This window comes from Musa acuminata, chromosome BXJ1-5 (genome assembly GCF_036884655.1).
Source record: "Musa acuminata AAA Group cultivar baxijiao chromosome BXJ1-5, Cavendish_Baxijiao_AAA, whole genome shotgun sequence".
Taxonomy (NCBI): Eukaryota; Viridiplantae; Streptophyta; class Magnoliopsida; order Zingiberales; family Musaceae; genus Musa; species Musa acuminata.
In genome coordinates this window covers 42,342,501-42,361,183 of record NC_088331.1, presented here as the reverse complement: position 1 = coordinate 42,361,183, position 18,683 = coordinate 42,342,501, and the positions used below count along the sequence as shown (strand labels likewise).

At 37.5% G+C, this 18,683-nt stretch overlaps 2 protein-coding genes across 4 annotated transcripts in view; one reads left to right on the top strand and one right to left on the bottom strand.

The window, feature by feature from the left end:
* The window catches only part of LOC135674375 (calmodulin-binding transcription activator CBT-like), a 52,510-nt gene extending 39,694 nt beyond the window's left edge, over window positions 1-12,816 (top strand). For all 3 annotated transcript variants that reach the window (XM_065184162.1, XM_065184163.1, XM_065184164.1), the window contains exons 10-13: window positions 6,256-6,974; window positions 10,668-11,229; window positions 11,529-11,834; window positions 12,330-12,816. In XM_065184162.1, the coding sequence (XP_065040234.1) occupies window positions 6,256-6,974; window positions 10,668-11,229; window positions 11,529-11,834; window positions 12,330-12,362 (1,620 nt within the window). In that variant the 3' untranslated portion in view covers window positions 12,363-12,816. The remainder of the gene's footprint in view (window positions 1-6,255; window positions 6,975-10,667; window positions 11,230-11,528; window positions 11,835-12,329) is intronic.
* Window positions 12,817-13,115: 299 nt separating this feature from the next.
* LOC135673982 (uncharacterized) lies at window positions 13,116-13,703 on the bottom strand. The gene has a single exon (XM_065183388.1). The coding sequence runs from the start codon at window positions 13,701-13,703 to the stop codon at window positions 13,116-13,118; it is 588 nt and encodes a 195-aa protein (XP_065039460.1).
* Window positions 13,704-18,683: the final 4,980 nt, after the last annotated feature.

The following is an 18,683-nucleotide window of genomic DNA, read 5'->3' as shown; positions in this document are numbered from 1 at the left end:
TCAAAACGTTCACCACTGTAGTATCCTTCAAAATGTTCAAGATGCAATAGGCTCTTGAACGATCTCTAGTTTAAGTGACTTCAGCTTCACTATAGCCACAAATGTTTGCTCGCCTTTGCGTACCCCTTTCTTCAATTGTAGCATCGAAAATTGTTATGGGTCATTTGTTGCTCCTTGAGAAATCGAAACCACGCAGGAGTTGTAGCTATCTATTTGACATAAAGTTCAAGAATGACATTGACACCATCTTAACCAAATACATGAACTTCATCCTTAGGATGACTTGGAAATCATCTAGTGGCATTGTCATCATGTTGGTGCTTCCACTCTAAGTTCCAATCTTGATAGGAATGCCCTTCTCCAACCCAGAGATCAACTTGGCCTTCGAGTTTTTAGCCTTCATTCATCTTGGGCTTTTCTGTAGATTCATTCTAATTTGCTTCACGATCAGCCATAAAGTTGTTGGTAGCAACCGTGTCCAATTGCATGGGTTGTTTGGCTATTGAGCTTGATGCACATCATCTCACTACTCCTTGCGTTAAGCAGCTTCTCCTCCACGACCACAAACTCATTTAATAAATGTATTACTACCATCCAAGGTCCTTGTGATTCCTCATCGTTGTTGCTACATTCTAAGCTGCTCGAACTAAGGGCGATAACCTTGCCCTTGTTCAACTTTGAGGGCTTTATTGATGTTGTCTGTGCATTGAATGTCTATTTTTGAGGGCACCCTCTTACCATGTGCAACCCTTCGTGCATGAAGCATCCACTAGTTTTAGAGGCTTTGCCTTTTAAACTCAAATCCTTTTGTGAACTTTTCCTCTTATATATAGTAGCAATCTCTTTCCCTTGGAATACTTGGTTGGTTTCTCGAAGACTACTACTTCACTAAGTCCTTCACGAAAACAAAGTCAATGAGCCTTTTTGTAGCTATGATTGCCCCCACTAGCTCGGTGACTTTCCTTTGATGTAATTCCTATTGCGCCCACGACTTCAAGCTATTGAGTGTTAAACAACTTGTTTATCTCAAACATGTCTTGTATGTCCAGCATTAATATTGAGAACTACATCATGTGGTCTCGCATGAAAGTGGTTTGCCAGAGTTGTCTCAGCTTTCGTCACACAATGAAGTCAATGTTCATGTGTTGAACTAAGTTTGCAACTCTCATTTCATGCCTTCCCATGTATCCACCCGACAATGACCTTGTTAGATCTCTTCCCAATGGGTACATCACTAGAGTTTTGCATCCCCATTCAAAACATGGTTGCGATCGACACTCTAGTCTCTTAGAATCGGACCTCGTTGTTTGGAAGTACTACGCCATGTTGAATATAAAATTTTTTATTTCCTTTCCCTAACGCCACCTAGTAATGCGGCTTGGATGCCTTCAGATTTTGTGGCGGAGCAATGTAAGTATTGCCCCCTTTCTCGCATGAAGAGCTGTCATGATCCCCGTAATTCTTGCTATGATATCCACCACAACCTTATAAATACTACATGGGCTCTTGGGTGTTCCATTAGTCCGTCAATTCGAGACTCCATTATGTTGATTTGAGATTCCTCTTTCCTCTTGCGAAATCTGTATCCCAAGGAACCATTGCTAGTATGTTACTCCAAGCACGTTTTGAGGACATTGAGACGAGTTTCTACTATTGCAAGCCTCTCCTTATGGTACTTTTGATTTTCTACAATTGACATTTTAGATTGTACATCCTCCGCTCGGAGAATTGCCAACCTTTTGCTCATCATTTTGGGTGTTGAGCTCCTCTTGAGCTATTCCAACAGCTTGAGATTGAGTTTGCACTTGTGATCCCCCATGGTTGGTTGGGGCAGCTACCCCTTAAGTAGTCTTGCTCAATTTTCCATGGTACTTCATCATAGCAAGTGTGCCAACTTTTATTGTTTCCTCGAATCACTTGTCTGCTATAATACAAATTACCTACGTCGAAAGGTACCCTTATGACATCCATTCGTAAAGGGTCAATTTAAATGTAATCTCACATAGGTCTCAAAGGACTTATAAATTAAGCAAGGATTTGAATACCATACTGTACCGCCCGGTACGGGTGGTACGTACTAGTTTGCTAGCAGACCGGCACGCGGACCGCTCGGTATCAAGTATTTGGCCCTGTATCGAGCGATACGAGGCTATACCGAATGGTAACAGTGTTTCAATGGTCAATTTGAATGTTAGAGGCCTCCTCAAAGGTTTTTAAACCTTTTCCTCCCCCTTATTTCAATCCATTTCACTCGCACACTCTCTTAAACTCTCTCACAATCGCATTCAGCAACTCGTTCGATCCAGAGACATGGTAGCAACATGGATAGTAATGCTTCGATTGATGATGGCGGAGACGTCGGGAAGTCATTGGTCCCGTTTACATAATTTGAGAGTGGTGCATGGACCGAGTAGTATTTTACATATGCTACTCAAGATTCAGATCATAGAATTCGACAAGGTACTGGTCAAGTTTATGCACGAAAGGGGAAGGGGAAGCCAGTGGATGATTTTTAGCAGATGCGATAGAGCCTACACGATGTAGACACAGAATGAAGCTCATCGTATTCACAACTGTCATATTTTGGAGAATCTTATGGCCAACGGTACTACGATATTAGTTGGTCATACTTCTCCGACCAATAGTATGATACGAAGCAACAGATCAATAGCGAAAGTAAATGTTCTGACATTTACTAATATTTGCCTTAAGAGTCGCCTCGGACACGTGATTTATGACGATCAACCCACGAGCATCACTGTATTGATGCACTAATAGCATACGGTGTATCAATACACTATGTCATGGGATTAATTCCAGGATTGGGTCCGACAAACATATCATATTGAAATATAGATACATAGGATCAAGGACCCCGATTCACCACCTATGGAGGCCCGTCGTTCGTTTTGGTGGTAAAATCAAGTATATCTACACATATGATTACTTAATTCATTTGAATCTTAAAGTTTAAGTTGTATACAAAATAATATATCAATTCAAATAATTTTTTATAGATAATTTAATATTAATTGCGAACCTTTTTCAACAGTGGGATGTCATCAATATCTCTTATCATTATGCTGGTATAATGTGCTTCAAATGGTATCCAAAATATATGCAGTTGCGTGCTCATCAGCTATTTGCATTTGTCAAAATTAGTCGTAACCTGAATTATATTCATCATTCACTATTATCATCAGATGTTTGATATAATTTACGTTATAAAATTCATCTAATGCATCAATGCTTCATAAAAAATGACCCTCATATAACAATATATGAATGACCTATTGATGCTCGTCCTGGTGGTTCCTGACCTGTTGTTACCCACAAGGGTCATATCATGAAGGTCATGTTACTTCTTCAAGGATTTTATGTGGATTTTCTCTACCTTTTTTATCAAGCCACCTCCACTTTTTGGAGGAGGAAGTTGTATCAAGGATTTATCCGAGGTCCGATACTGATTTGGGTAACCGATAGCGTGCATAGGCTATGTATCAAGCTACCTCCACTAACAAGGAGTTGGTTTCCTTGTTAGTGGGCTATGTATCGGCTTTATAGCAGATAGCATGCAACTTAACTTAAACTAGAACAAATCAGAAACAAGACATAATCATGAAAAATAAGCATGAGAACAAGATGTCAAGGCTTGCATTTACCTTGCAAGATAGAAAATCAAGCTTCTTTAAGAGAAATCTGCATCATCGCAAGAAAAAATGGCTGCAAATCAAGCTTTTATGAGAAAATTGAAGAAAGAGGGGAGCAAACTCTAGAAAGCAAAGAGAAAAATCAAGGAGGAGGATTGTTGGTAGGAAAAATGAGGTGAAATAGGTGGAAAATGGGTGGAAAATAAGTTGATAGGTCATTGGAAAGCAAAGGCAAGCTTACCATCCGATACACAATGTACCAGTATGAAGACTGATGGTACATGGTACAATAAGCTTACTGGGTGATACACCCAATGTGAATGTATAATGAACAGAATCTACCAGTCTACATATCGATCCATAGTCAGACCAACAAAATGCCAATTGGTATGGACCAATCTGACTGAGTTTTAAAATCTTGGTTATAAATATCTTGAATGTATTTTTCACAAAGGCAGATCGATGAAGATATTATCTATAAAGTTAAAGCAGAATGATTAAAGTGGATGGGTGTGTGATCACCATTTGCCTCTTATAATTAAAAGGAAATATTTATGATATTGTTGTAAGATCAATCATACTTTATGGATTATAATGTTGTAGTTAAAGAACAAACTTGTGAAAAGAAAGTTAGTATTGCTGAGGTTTAAGATGAATATGTGGGTTACCAGAAAAGATTAAATAAGCAATCATTACATTTGTGAATAACTAGGGAGAAAATTGTTGATTGAATATAAATGGGAGAAAATTGTTTATGATGAATTGGAGTTTAGATGTGTTCAATAGAAATTATAGAAATTACCTTATTTCGGGTGGTCCAATCTGGCCCCCTTTTTTATTAAAACATTAGTTTTGTTTTCTTTTCATTTTTTTTCTCTTATAAATGTCTTGATGCCTAGGGCTCATGGCTCATGACCATCAGTTGCCGCTCCTCCTCACCTATGGTGCATCTCCTCCTCTCTCCTCTCTGCTGCCTCCTCTTCCTCTCCCTCTTCCTCCTTCCTTTTCTTTCTTCTTTCTTCTTCCTCCCATTTATTCTCTAGCATAAAGGTACCACCATATATTTTGATGTATCGTGTGTCTGTACGTTGGAACGACACACCTTGTTTTCAAAATTGAAAACCTTGGTTAGTTCTTTTTTTTTCTCAAAATATTGTCAGAACCGGGTGGTACATAAGGTAGGTAATGGTATCAATTGATATGCCTGGTATGGTGACTATAACATGTGGTACTTCCTTTATGAATCAGTATTTACTGAAATCTCTTGATCTGTATTCTGGATTGCAGATGGGCTGGCAAATGTTGGTCCATATTGTCTGGTCCATTTGGTTTTTAAATTCCCAATTAAGAGGATATTTCCTTTGTTGAAACAAAACAGAAACAAGGAACCATGCGGTTACTGTTTCGCCTGGATGGGTATGTAAGGCTGGTACATACCAGTTGAGGGCAAACCAGGACACGGACAGCCTCAAATCGCTGGTCTGTATGTGGGTCAGGTGTTAAGCCTACCTGCAGATTTTTAGACCTCAAAGAGGTACATCAGTGTCTCTTTTGAGGTGGAAAAGAGGGTTGACAAGCCCTCTTTTCATTCCTGACATCTATATTTCCTTTCCCTTTCTGTGCACTCCTCTTTTCAGTCTTGAAGCCAGCCATCATGAACCCTCTTGCCCTTCCCTCCAGCTTTCTTCCCTTCCCCCATCTTGATTCTCTTCTCTAATCTTTTCCCTCCCACTTGAATCTCTTCCATATTCAACAAATTGTTGAAGAAGAAGTCTAATTTCTCAAGGATAATGTTCAAATCGAAGATCCACAGGGTGATCTCAAATTTGGTAAATCTTAATCCCTGTTTCTTGGCTTAATGACTCAATTCAGGGGCTTGATTTAAGATTTATGTTTGATTTACACTAAATTAGGACCTGATCCACATAGATCAAACCCAAAACCATGCCAGTCAAGGTTTGTTCTGCAAGGATCTAGGCTAGATCTAGATCCGGACTGATCTATGCTAGATTTGCTTGGTTTGGGGGTGTATCTTCATGGATCTAGGTTTCATTTCATTAAAAGTTAGATCTACTTGGATCTGACCTTGGATTTTTCAAATTCAGGCTAGATAACACCCATGAAGTAGGATTTTTTCAGGGTTTCAAATGCTCAAAACCCTTAAGGGTATTTGTCCGTGCCAACATACTGTGTGCCCAGCCCATACCAGAACCCAGACCACTCTGGTCAGGGACTGGCATGAGTACAGTATCCAAAACATTAGACCATGCAATGCAGTATTCTAGAAATATATCAAAATATTTGTGGTTGTTCATTAGGAAATGCTAATATATTGAGGGTTGATACTTTTAAAGATAGTGTCAATTTTATAGATGCAGCCTACCATGGGAAAATTGACTAGGTCATCTTTGAGTTCATTGGGCTTGTGAATGTTTAACTTTGTGATAAATATGCTGAATATTTGATAACCATGTCTCAAGCAAGATGCTAATCAAGTGTAGGATTATCTTGTATTCTGTTCTATATGGAAATGTATAGAAAATATATTTTCCGGTTTTATTCATTTTTGGTGGCTTATTTTCCTGAAGAAAAGAAAATTTTTCAGGTCGTGGTGGTTGGACATTTTTGTGAATCCAAGAAGCACCTAATGTCATCCAGCATCTATTGTGTCGTCGGTGAGATATGTGTCAAAGCTGAGATGGTTCAACCAGGTATCTATCGGTGCAAGGTGTCCCCACAGCCACCTGGTCTAGTTAATCTTTACTTGACAATGGATGGTCATACACCAGTTAGCCAAGTTTTGAGTTTTGATTATCGATGTTCACCAAATATTCAATTGGATGGTCAGATCTTTCCTTCTGAAGATGACAGAAACAAATTAAAGTGGGAAGATTACCAGGTGCAGAAGAGACTTGCTCATTTGCTCTTTGCTACCTCCAACAATACATCTATTTTATCTAGCAGGATACCATTGAAATCTCTCAATGAAGCAAAAAGATTTGCAATCCTCACCTCTTCATTGATTGAAAAAGATTGGACGAATTTTTTAAAATTGGATAGCACCAATAAGTTTTCATCTGCATCAACTAGAGAAAATTTACTTGAGCTGGTTTTAAGGAATAAGTTACAAGAGTGGCTTTTGGTAAAGGTAGCTGAAGGTTGTGAAACACCTGGCCATGACAGTCAAGGTCATGGAGTCATACATTTATGTGCTATTCTAAATTATGCATGGGCAGTTCGTCTATATTCCTTGTCAGGCTTGTCCTTGGACTTCCGAGATATTCATGGCTGGACAGCATTACATTGGGCTGCATATTGTGGAAGGTTTGTTATCTATACCTAACATGAAGAGTGTTTTGATGTTGTCTTTTCGTATACTTAGTTTTTTTTGTTCTTTCTTGTATATATACTTGACAGGAGAATTTAAAAGCCCCTACATGGTTTATATGATGGAAACTTGGTGTTTTGTTTGTAGAAGGTGATCTAAATACACTAGAAGCGTTTCAATTGAAAAAAATTGTTCTGTGGTATTCTGTAATATAGAATGTCATTTCATCTAGATTGGTACCTACCTATCTGAGTGTGAACCTGTGCACGGACCACACTGATTTCGGGCAGTCTAGTTTGACTTATTAAATAAATATTTATGGTTTAGTTTAGGGCTCGCATTTGTGAGCCTTCTTCGCGCCGAGCAACAAGCGTGAGCCCTCTTTACCCTCGAGCCACCCGTCGTGGCCCACCACCCGCCATGCGCTAACCGATTCGAGGTATGCTTCCTCCTCTTCCTCTTCCTCTTCCTCCACCTCTTCTTCCTTTCTCTTCCTCCTTCCTCTTCCTCCACCATGTCGTCTTCCTCCTTCCTCCTTCCTCTTCTCCTTCTTCCTCTTCAAATCACCGAGACATACCAGTGCACCATGTATCTAGTACCAATCAGTGCGTTCTGGTCCGGCCATGGACCAATACCTGAAATGATGATTCTTGGATAGTGTTTTAGTGCACAAACGTTGGCAACAAACCTAGAGTTCTCATATAACAGTCTCTTTGACCCTCATACTCAACGTAGATGAGTCATTTAGATGCTTATCTATCAAGTATATACCGTGCTTGTTGCTTATGCCTTAGGACTTTCAACTGATCCAATTTTGACCTGAAAGCCTGTATGATTTCTTGAGAAATATCTGTATATTTGGTCTTTATACAAAATTCATCATTAAATGATAATTCAGCATTCTTATTCTTCCACCATGGTCAACATAGTTGCCGTATGTGTACCAGTTACCGATGCAGTATGCCAGTATGGATCCGGTCCTCAAAATTAAAAATATTGGTCTTTATGCATTATTCCATCTAATCTTGCAATCCTTGGACAGAAACATTGTTTTGCCTGGTAGGGTAAAGAATTATTTTTTGCTCTTTATACAATAAGTTTGATTCCTTGTGTTATTATGCTACACATGGTCATTTCATCTTGTCATGCTTAGCACAAATACTTGAAGAATCAATAAAAATTCTTTAGTTCCTAGTTCATGTATGGTATTTCTTTGGACTAAATGAAGACTCTTAATGTCTTGCACTGGTGTTCAATTAATATGATTGTAGTTAATTGGTATTTATTTTGACCAAATGATGAAGACTCTTAATGTCTCACACTGGTGTTCAATATCCATGTTTATTGTCTATTAACGTGCCTTTAATTTTGTAATTCTTTAAATGTTTTTTTAGATATATTATTACACTATTACCCATTTCTAAAGTACCACTATCTAAAGTACCTAATGAGAGGGCGTTCTTGAATGGTTGATGATTTGGTTGACCTTTCAGAAAGAGGAAGTATTCATCTGTCATGGATCATAATGTTTCTTATAGTTTGTTTTTCGTATAGACCTTATCAAGTCATACTCGAATTCTAAGTTCTTTCAGCTCATTCCGTTTAGGAAAAATATTATTCATGGGTGCATACTGTTGGTGATTCTCTGTTGAATGCACTTTGTTCTTCTAGTAATAATATGCAAATAATGTATTACAAGTACATGGAACCATGATGAAGTATGATATCAACATACTGAGTAGTATTTACTAGTCGGAGCCATACCATTAGAATACTTATCGTTCTCTAGTAATTTGGTACTTAAATATTTTGATATCTTTTCACTGATGTCCCATGATATACCATATTATACTGATGTGCTGTACTAGTCCAACAGTGTCCTGGAATATACACCCTTGATTCAGATATGGTCTAACTTAGTCCTCCATTTGAGTTGTCAAAATCATGATTTAACTTCAGTTCAAGAAAATTTTACTGATAAATTCTCATTCAAATGGTGTATGTAATTCTACCCTCAGGAATGGAATCTCAAATCTATTTTACTTAGTAATTAGTATAGAGTTCCCAAGAGCTATCAATTTGCTGACAATGAACTGCAAACATATTGGTGTTCAACTCTTTGATCAGTAGCTGTTACTAATTTCAGTTTCAGTAATCTGATGGTATTCTACTGGTCCACGATCGGACCAGTAAATACTGATCAGTACGATCCATACTGACTGCAATATGAGACAATGGAATATAAGTAACCAATATGTGAAACCGTGGTCATTGCAATGACATATAAGTAACCAGCTAATTCTGCATTGTCCTGCTCCTGAAGGTTTATTTATCAACCTAAACATAAATTCAACTGTCCATAAATTCACTTTCTTCAAATCCATCTATAGAAATATTTGGCATCCTGCATTTAAAATGGCATAAGAAAGAAAATAATGGAACATCTAGCATGTTATAAGATTCATGGTTCTTAGTATTCATACAATGGAATCCTTAATATTGTCAGATGTATGATCCAACATGCAAGGAATGTCATCTTGTAACACCTGACTGTATCTGTCGCTGATTTCCCGTCGAATACATACTGGTGTTCTGAAAAAAGGGCCAACAAATGGCTAAAAAAAAAAAAAACTATTTTTAGGGTTTTCCCCTAAATTCTTTGTATATAAATTATATTTAGATAAGAATAAAATGTATCTAAACCACAAATGAATATAAATATTATGTTGTAAGGATGAAAAATTATCTTTGTCTTTTCGGATCCATTAAGGAATGGCTATCACATGGTCCTTCAAAAAGGAACAACTTTGCCACACTGTCCTCTTTTGAAGGAAGTTGTTTCTGATTATCTTGTATCACATTAAAAAAATTTGTTATGTTGGATTAGGTGTCAAAACTTTAAGATTGGAGACAAATTCCATCAAATCCTGATTTACAATCCCTCATCCAAATCAAGAAGTTAATTTCATTGATTAGAAAGATTAAACAAATGAGAGTGTGAGAATGAGTGAGAATGAGAGTTAGAGAATGTGAGTGTAAGAGGGAGGGGAGGAAGATTTAAATGGCCAAACAGTGCCCAACGATCAAATTGACCATTGAGACCTGAATATTGATGGGTATGGTCGAAATCCAACCATTACCAACTCTTATCATTCGGTACTGGTCAAGTTTCGACCTTATAAGGCATATACCGCCTGGTACATCCCCTTGCAGCATACTGCCCGAGAACAGGCTGGTCCACGTATCGGTCAGCTAGTGGTCTGGGACATACTGTCCATTTCATACTTATCAGCCAGTATGTCAAACCATGCCGACATGTTCAGTATCTTGCTGTCCCATATTCCCAAAGACAAGTTGTATTTATTTCTTTTATTTATCAAAGAATCATGCTGTCCCATATTCCCAAGGATCAATTATAGTGGATTTACTTAAAAGCAAGTTATGTCACTAAGTTGCTAGTCCCAGCGTACTAACATTTAAACTTGTTTTATTAGACATGAGTGTGATTTGGCAGTCTCATACAAATTCAGAAGCACATGCAAGATGTATTTGAGATTCTTAATAGGTTCTTTAGGTACTTGCTAATGCATGATACACTTTCTCTGCATATTGCCTCTCCTATTCCAGGTTTCTTTCCCACTCCATGTTACTAAGATTATCAACAACATATGTGGAAATTGTTCATTCAGGGAAAAAATGGTCGCTACACTTTTGTCTGCCGGAGCAAATCCTAGCTTGGTTACAGATCCTACTTCTGAAACCCGTGGGGGATGCATTGCTGCTGATCTGGCATCAAAACAAGGTTATGAAGGCTTGGCAGCATATCTTGCAGAGAAAGGACTAACTGCACATTTTCAGGCTATGACATTGTCTGGGAATATAACTAAACATGGAATGCCTACAACAAATACCTTAGCTGACTCCGAAAATGTGTACCCTCACAAATTTAGTGAGCAAGAACTTTGCCTGAAAGAATCATTAGCTGCATACAGGAATGCTGCTGATGCAGCAGATCATATACAATCGGCAATAAGGGAGCGTGCTCTAAAGCTACAAACTAAAGCAGTCCAGTTGGTCAAACCTGAGATGGAAGCATCCCAGATAGTTGCGGCTCTGAAGATTCAGCATGCCTTCCGCAACCATAACAGATGGAAGTTGATGAAGGCTGCTGCACGAATACAAAGTCATTTCCACACCTGGAAAATCCGGAGGGATTTTGTCAACATGCGTAAAAAAGCTATCAAGATTCAAGTAAGATGTGTTTATAGACTTCCCCTTTCTTGTGAATTTTGCCAACCACTTCCTGACTATAAAAGCAAAAACAAGTTTTTGTTTGCAGGACAAATCTGTTAAAATTGCTCTCTAGTTATAGTAATTCTTTGCTCTCGTTATCTAGTAGATTTATTTTATGTTCACTGTTTGCAAGTTTATCTTTTGGAGGTGACAAACCTGTTATGTTATTTTGGTGTTTCAGCTACAAAAGCCTTGTTCAATTGAATTTTGGATGTTGTATGATTCTCTTAACCAGTTTAATAATAATACCTAAACAGGCTGCATTTCGAGGTCATCGAGTGAGGAAGCAATACCGCAAAATTGTTTGGTCAGTCGGAGTACTTGAGAAAGCACTACTTCGTTGGCGGTTGAAGAGAAAAGGTTTACGTGGCGTTCAAGTCAAAACCACAAAAACAATGAATATGACACCGGAAAGTACCGGAGAGGAGGAATTTTATCGAATTAGTAGGGTGCAAGCTGAAGAACGGATGCAGAGATCAGTCGTACGGGTTCAAGCGATGTTTCGTTCATATCGAGCACAGCAAGAATATCGAAGGATGAAAATGGCACATGAGCAAGCAAAGGTGACTTTTTTTTTTTTTTCTCACTAAACCATACCTGATTTGCTACAAAAACCTAAAAAAGCATATGAGCACCAGCACTGACAATTCTGGGGATAGCCATGTCCATCTTGCCAACTTGCGATTAAAGAAAGGAACCTGTCTCCTATAAACCAAAAGCCTACCCTCTTACATCTGTGATCGCCAACATGGCTGAACCAGGAGCTGTCTTTGGCTGCAAATGGTTGATGTGTTGTGCAATTCCTGACAATTTTAATCTTCTCTAGATTGAAAGGAACTTCAAGTTAAATGCATGAAACTACATAATCCAATTTCAGCATAGTGCCCATATCTCAGTACACCAAAAAAAATTTGGTTCCAGAGCCAAAGGGAAATACGTATCATGCTTCATACCACAATTGATATAATAGCAAATAATGTGGTTAGTCAAAAAGAAGTTTTGGTTGCTTCAATGCTACTTCATTGTTTTTCATTAAACTTTGCTTTTTGATCCTGCAGCTGGAGTTCTGTGACATGGGTCAACTTCAGTAGTATTTTCTGAGTCTCCAAGAACAGAAGCTTTCACAACTTAAAATCTTGATTCTGTATGGATAAATAGGTGTATATAGATTTTTTTTTTTCTGTACCAGTCAAAGTGGAAACTAGCGTTGTTCCTTCTGATTAAGCTATCTGAACCATTGAAACTTGCATGAAATTTCTGCTCCTGTACATGGTGATTGAAAGAGCTCTGCCATCGGCTGTGAAGATTGAAGGTCACAGCAGAAGCAGATTTTTGGTGTTACCTAATTGGGCGGTGTCGTGATATGCTGTAACAGAGTGTTCTCAACTCCCAAGTTGATAGCATCAATGTATGTTAGCCTACACAATATATTATTTTATTTGTTAAGATATCCTGTTTTATTATTCTAATCCATAAATGTCTCACCACTGTCAAAACCATTGTACCATCTATTGTTATCGACAATTGTTTTATCATTTGAACCTAGACATGTGTTGATGTGATTGAGAAAGGACCCAGGTGGGTGTGATATCTGCCCTAAGTTGCGAAGAATTATCCTTTGAAGTATAAAGTTGGTCATATAATAATAGAGTTCATTTATAGATCGATCGGCCCGGACACTAAATAGTTATGTTTGTTTGTCACAGGTCGAGTCGGTTCGGATTTGGGTCTTCTCTAATCTGACCTCACTTTCCCATCTCAATACAACGCAACTCTATCAGACTTTGCATGATAGACACGTCAGTGTTGGCAACCATCAACTCTTATCAATCAATCGATGTATCTTAGAGCAACCAGTGAGGCACCTTCTTCTCCATGCTCTTCTCCACTATGGTGCCCAGAGTTGGCGCCCACCTTTTGCTCGAGAACTGCCTCAAGAACTCCGGCCGCTCCGAGGACGGCCATCCCTCCACCCCTTCCATCTTCGCCCCCACATCCTCCCCCCTCGAATCTTCCTCCTGCTTCCTCTCCGCCGCCGCCTTCTTGCCTTTCTCCTCCGCCGGTGCCTCCGTGCGCGCTCCGAGCACCCTCAGGAACGGCGCCGCCGACGCTGACCGCTGCTTCAGTCTCAACCGGCTCGCCAATGCCAGGACCCGGCGGGCCTCGTCGGCTGACAAGCGGGCGGCCTTCCCTCTGGCCACGGGGAGCATCACGTAGACCTTGTCGGGCTCCAGCATGTAGTCGGCGGGAAGCGGCGCTGCCTTGGAGTTGCCCGCGGACAGCGACCGCACGTCGACCACGAACTGGTGGGGGTGCTCCAGCATGAGCTCCGCCACCAGCGTTGGGTGGTCGAACTCGTGGACCGTGCCGTCGGAGAGCACGACCTTGCCGTCAAAGCCATCGGCAGCTTGGCAGGAGAGCAGGTTCCCCATAACAGAAGAAGAAGAAGAAGAAGAAGCCGCGGCTAAGTAAATGCAGCAGAGAGAGAGAGAGAGAGAGAGAGGAGGTGTTATTGGTCTTAGAGTAGGCACGGAATGTGAACGCAGTGTTCCCCTTCTTCGCCTACTAATTTGCAGGGCCCTTTAACACAATTACTACACGCAGTCGTTGAAGAATGGTTCAAGAGTGTCCTTCCGATCAGACAGCATCCGCCAAATTCACCAAAGAATCTAGTGCCAACCGTGCTTGAAGATCCAATAAGCCTTGCTTGTCAGCCAATGGTTGGAACAGATTCACGGTTCGTACAAGGCACAGGCGCCAATTCATCGCCTACAGTCTCATGACATTAAAAGGTTTCGCTAACCTGCTCCTTGCAGTGTTTAATTTTAGCCCTTGACGCTCCGGACTCGAATACGAAACAAAGTCCTTTCCCGGCCACTAGTGAACTCGCACGCGTCCCCTGTTTCATGCGGGACCCCCGTAACATCCAGTAGAAAAAGGGTGTCTTGCGGATGACTCGAGGGGGTCTTCTCGTGAATGAAATGGGTTCGGAGAAGCCTCTCCACTGTTAGTCAAAATGTGTGACCCGTGAATGGTGGGGCGAGTCGTGGTTTAATTAGCGGGCAAGTGGGAGCAGAGGAGAAGACTGTGCCCGCGAGAGAGAGTGGGTGGGCAGGACAAGTGACGTTCTAACCTTGGTTCTGTTGAGACCCACGGGCCTATTAATTCTTGATGATGATTGGATCATGAGAATCTCAACTTAGATTAGAACATTGAAAAAAGCAAGCTGTTAGTTATTGTACTCCTTTTTTTTTTTTACTTTCGAAGTCATCTCGAATTGGATACCCACAGGAAAAACCATGAGAAGAGTGGTTTAAACTAGATATTGATGGATTTTAGTTTTTACTGTAATTTTATTTTATATAAATTCTCTCATGTATATATATACACACACGCATTGACGTATGTAATTTACTAAAACTTCTATACTTAGTAATTTTACGATATTGAATGACCCCAAGTACGTGCATAAAATAATTTTAAAATAGTTTATTTTTGTTAAAAATTTTCATGATGAAATATTATGATATTGGAATAACATAAATGTTGATAAGGATATTCACAAGATTATGATGAGTCGTATGAAAACAGCTATATTTACGGGAGAAAAAATATTATAAGTCTCACATTATAATCTAATTTATTAATTATACATAAATGTCACCTGTAAAAGAGGGGAAAAGGATTTCTCTTATAATGATTGATTGATGATTTGTTTGCTACGACTAATTGTTTCCGTGTCTCCATTGATAGCGATCGAAGGAGATGCATATCTTACATGATGTTATAATTAGGTAAAGAGTGCTTTCTTTTCCTTTCAAAGGGTGAGAAGTTGAAGATAGTGTGTCTAAAGAAGTAGAAGAGTGACATGGTTAAAGTATCATACTCGTTTTGATGGCTGCGAATCATGCGTACAAAAACAAATTTTGAAGTTGAAAATGATCTTATAAGCTTTGGCTTTGATCTTTGCAAGCACAAAATATTTTTTGTTTTCCTTTTTTTATGCTTTTGTGTTAATGTGTAGCCATTCAACTTAGTGCCAACTAGGTTCAAAATTTAGATTCCAAAAATGTTTCATGAGATTTAACAATGTTCAATTTCATCTTAAGATAAAAACAATTTATGAATATGAGGTACTTGTTAGATTATATGGCCTTATAAATAGACAAATCCTATTAAAGACTTCAAAATAATATAAACACATAATAAATTAATATACGAATATGCAAATAAGTAGGTACATATATATTGATACATGAGAGATTACATATCTCTTCGCATCTCCTCTTAGTTGTGTGAACTAGTTAGTGAGAGTTTATAGATCTTTTCTCATGTTCTGTTTGTCCTTAAATCCATCAATCATAGTGGTCCCGTGAAAAATACGAAAAGAAAAGAATATGAGTCTAGTTCTCTTTGCATACTACAAATCTCGGATTCAACGATGGTGTGCTTATAAATCAGATAAATACCTTATGAGCAACATCCAAATATAACGCATCATAATCTTTAGATATATTATTATTTGATTTCATATTTTTGACATTAAAGTCCTCCGCTTAATAATAGCGTATCATGGTTTTTATGCTTATAATTGATATTAGAGTTATGGTTTTGAAATCAAATACTTTAGATCTATTTGTTAACACCTTTTACTGATGAAAAGGTGTTAATCAGTTTTTATTTGTGATACATGAACGATTCATTGATATTATCGTTATGTTTTTCTATCCAATCCTTCTTGCTTGTTGGCAATGTAAGATTTCTCTTAATGGACCACTATTAACAGCTTATTATCGATGATAGTATTATTAAAAATAATGGCTTCCGACAATCGCCTACCCAATCAACCATTGCAAACGACCTCTTGAATTTATAATTTTATAATATATGAATGCTACATGGATGCATGAACGACCTCTTGACTTTGTAATTTTACTATGAATGGTATATAGATGCATGAACGACCCCAAGTATTTGCATAAAATAATTTTAAAATAGTTTATTTTTGTTAAAATTTTCATGATGAAGTATCATGATATTGGAATATTATGGGAGATAAAATATTATAAGTCTCACATTATAATCTAATTTATTAATTATATATAAATTTCACGAGGGGAAAAAGATTTCTCTTCTAATGATTGATTGATGAGTTGTTTGCTACAACTAATTATTGATAGTGATTGAAGGAGATGCATATAAATGCATATGTTACATAATGTTATAATAAGGTAAAGAGTGTTTTCTTTTCCTTTCAAAAGAGTGACACCCGAAAATAGTATATCTAAAAAAAAAAAAATAGAAGAGTGATATGATTAATATTGATGGTATACAATCGCTATGACTCGTATTACTAGTTAGATTTAATATAGTATTATTATATTTATTAGCTTATTTCTTTTAAATTCGTATGCATATAAATTATTTTTTAAAATTTAAATTTAGTTAGACAAAATTATTTTTAAATAAATTTTATTTTATTTATTTTTATTTTAAAATTATGTATCTTACTAATTAATGGGCCAAGTAAAAGAATGTTATATTATGTGGTCTTATCTAATTTGGTAAAATATATTATGAATATGATTGAATTCTAATTATAGTTATTAGCTAACAAAAAGGAAGCACAATCATAATAAGATTCCTTAAGAGATGACGTTGATAAAAGGAACTTTTCTAATTACTTATCTTAGGTCCTCTGCTATCGCTTATAAATAAATAAGACCTTCTATGAATTTAAAAATAATATAAAGACATAATAATTGAATATGTGGATATGCGAATACACGGGTACATGAATGTATAGATATGTGACATGATTGAGATATTATAGATCTTCTCTTATCTCTCTTTAGTCATGTTAATTAGTCAATGAGAGATTATAGATCTTTTTTCATATTTTTTTTCCTAAATCTACAAATCATAATGTTCCTTTGAAGGATATAACGAGAGGAAAAAACAAGTTAAGTTCTTCTTACATATTGATATTACTATATATCTTAGATTTGACGATGGTGTGGTTACATATTAGATAAAAGCTTTTGAGCAACATCAAAGATACGCAATCTTTAGATATATTGTTATTTAATTTTAGATTTTTGATATTAAATTCTTTCGCTTAATAATAATAGCACATCATGATTTTTATAGTTATAGTACTAACCATATGATAGTTAAATAATATAGATGTACTTCAATTAAGGGTATGAAGAATCGGATCTCATGCCACAGATATAGACATAATATCAAATGATCAATGTCATGCTAAAGAAGGATAAGTCTATATACCATAGGGTAGAATAATATATCAAAATATTTAATAATATATCAAAAATACATTTTGACATGTCGAAGGCTTGATTGAATTATTGATGCCTTGGTTGAAGTCAAACTAGACTATAGTTGGGCTCTAGATTGGTTAAAGTCATGTTACCTCGAATGTGACAACTATTGAGTCATATATGGGCTGCAATTAAGTCTTTACTAGGCCAACATATGGCTTAATGGCAGTTGCCCAGGCCAAACTTAGGTGGAGGTGGTGTTATTGCCTAAATTGATGACAACATTTCATATTATTAGCGGTAATACCACTTTGAATAGTGGTAATACCGTTGATACCTTTATTTTAGAAATTTTTATCATTCTCACGAATTAACTAGTAATACCACTTTGTATATATATATATATATATATATTAAGACCTCCTATAAAAGATTTGAAATATGGTATTTACAAGGATATATCTATACAACTCTCGATTCTACGAATCTCTTATCTCTGTACTAATTTAGGAACTGATAGGTATGTGTTCGATTTTTGTAGGCTCCATATCGAGCTTAATCATTTTCTAAATGCCAAGTTTGTAATAGTTACTAACAAGACCAAGATTGAGTTTAAATCTAGACACGCAGACGGCGTCGAACATGACCTCCATTTGCTCGTCCGAGAGAGAGATATAGAGGAAGGAGAGCGTCGAACTCAGAGGAAGGAGATGAGAAAGCGGATGCTAATGCGGGTTGACCGCGGAGTGGACTGAGCCATCATGTACGTGGTAACGTTCACAGCCGTTAAGAACAAGTTGGAAGTCTGCGAGAGTGAGGATGAAGTCTCAGATGGACATGAGAAAACAAGTTGGAAGTTTGCAGGAGCGAGGATGAATTCTCAGATGGATATAAGAAGAAGGTGGAATTTGTCGGAGGAAAGAGATTGTTTTGACTCACCCAGTGGATAGACTTTCTCAGTTGACCTGCTTATCATTCTAACTGATATGACATTAAGATTAAATTACAGATTGTGTTGCTTATCATATTTAGGCATAGTAGTAATTACGAATAATGGTTAATTCTTTGTTACAAATAATGTGAGCCCAAATTTTTATTTTCACACAAAACTAATGAATAATGCAAACAGTT

Bases quoted from the DNA above. Each gene is read 5' to 3' on its own strand.
- LOC135673982 (XM_065183388.1), bottom strand. From the start codon at position 13,703: ATGGGGAACCTGCTCTCCTGCCAAGCTGCCGATGGCTTTGACGGCAAG.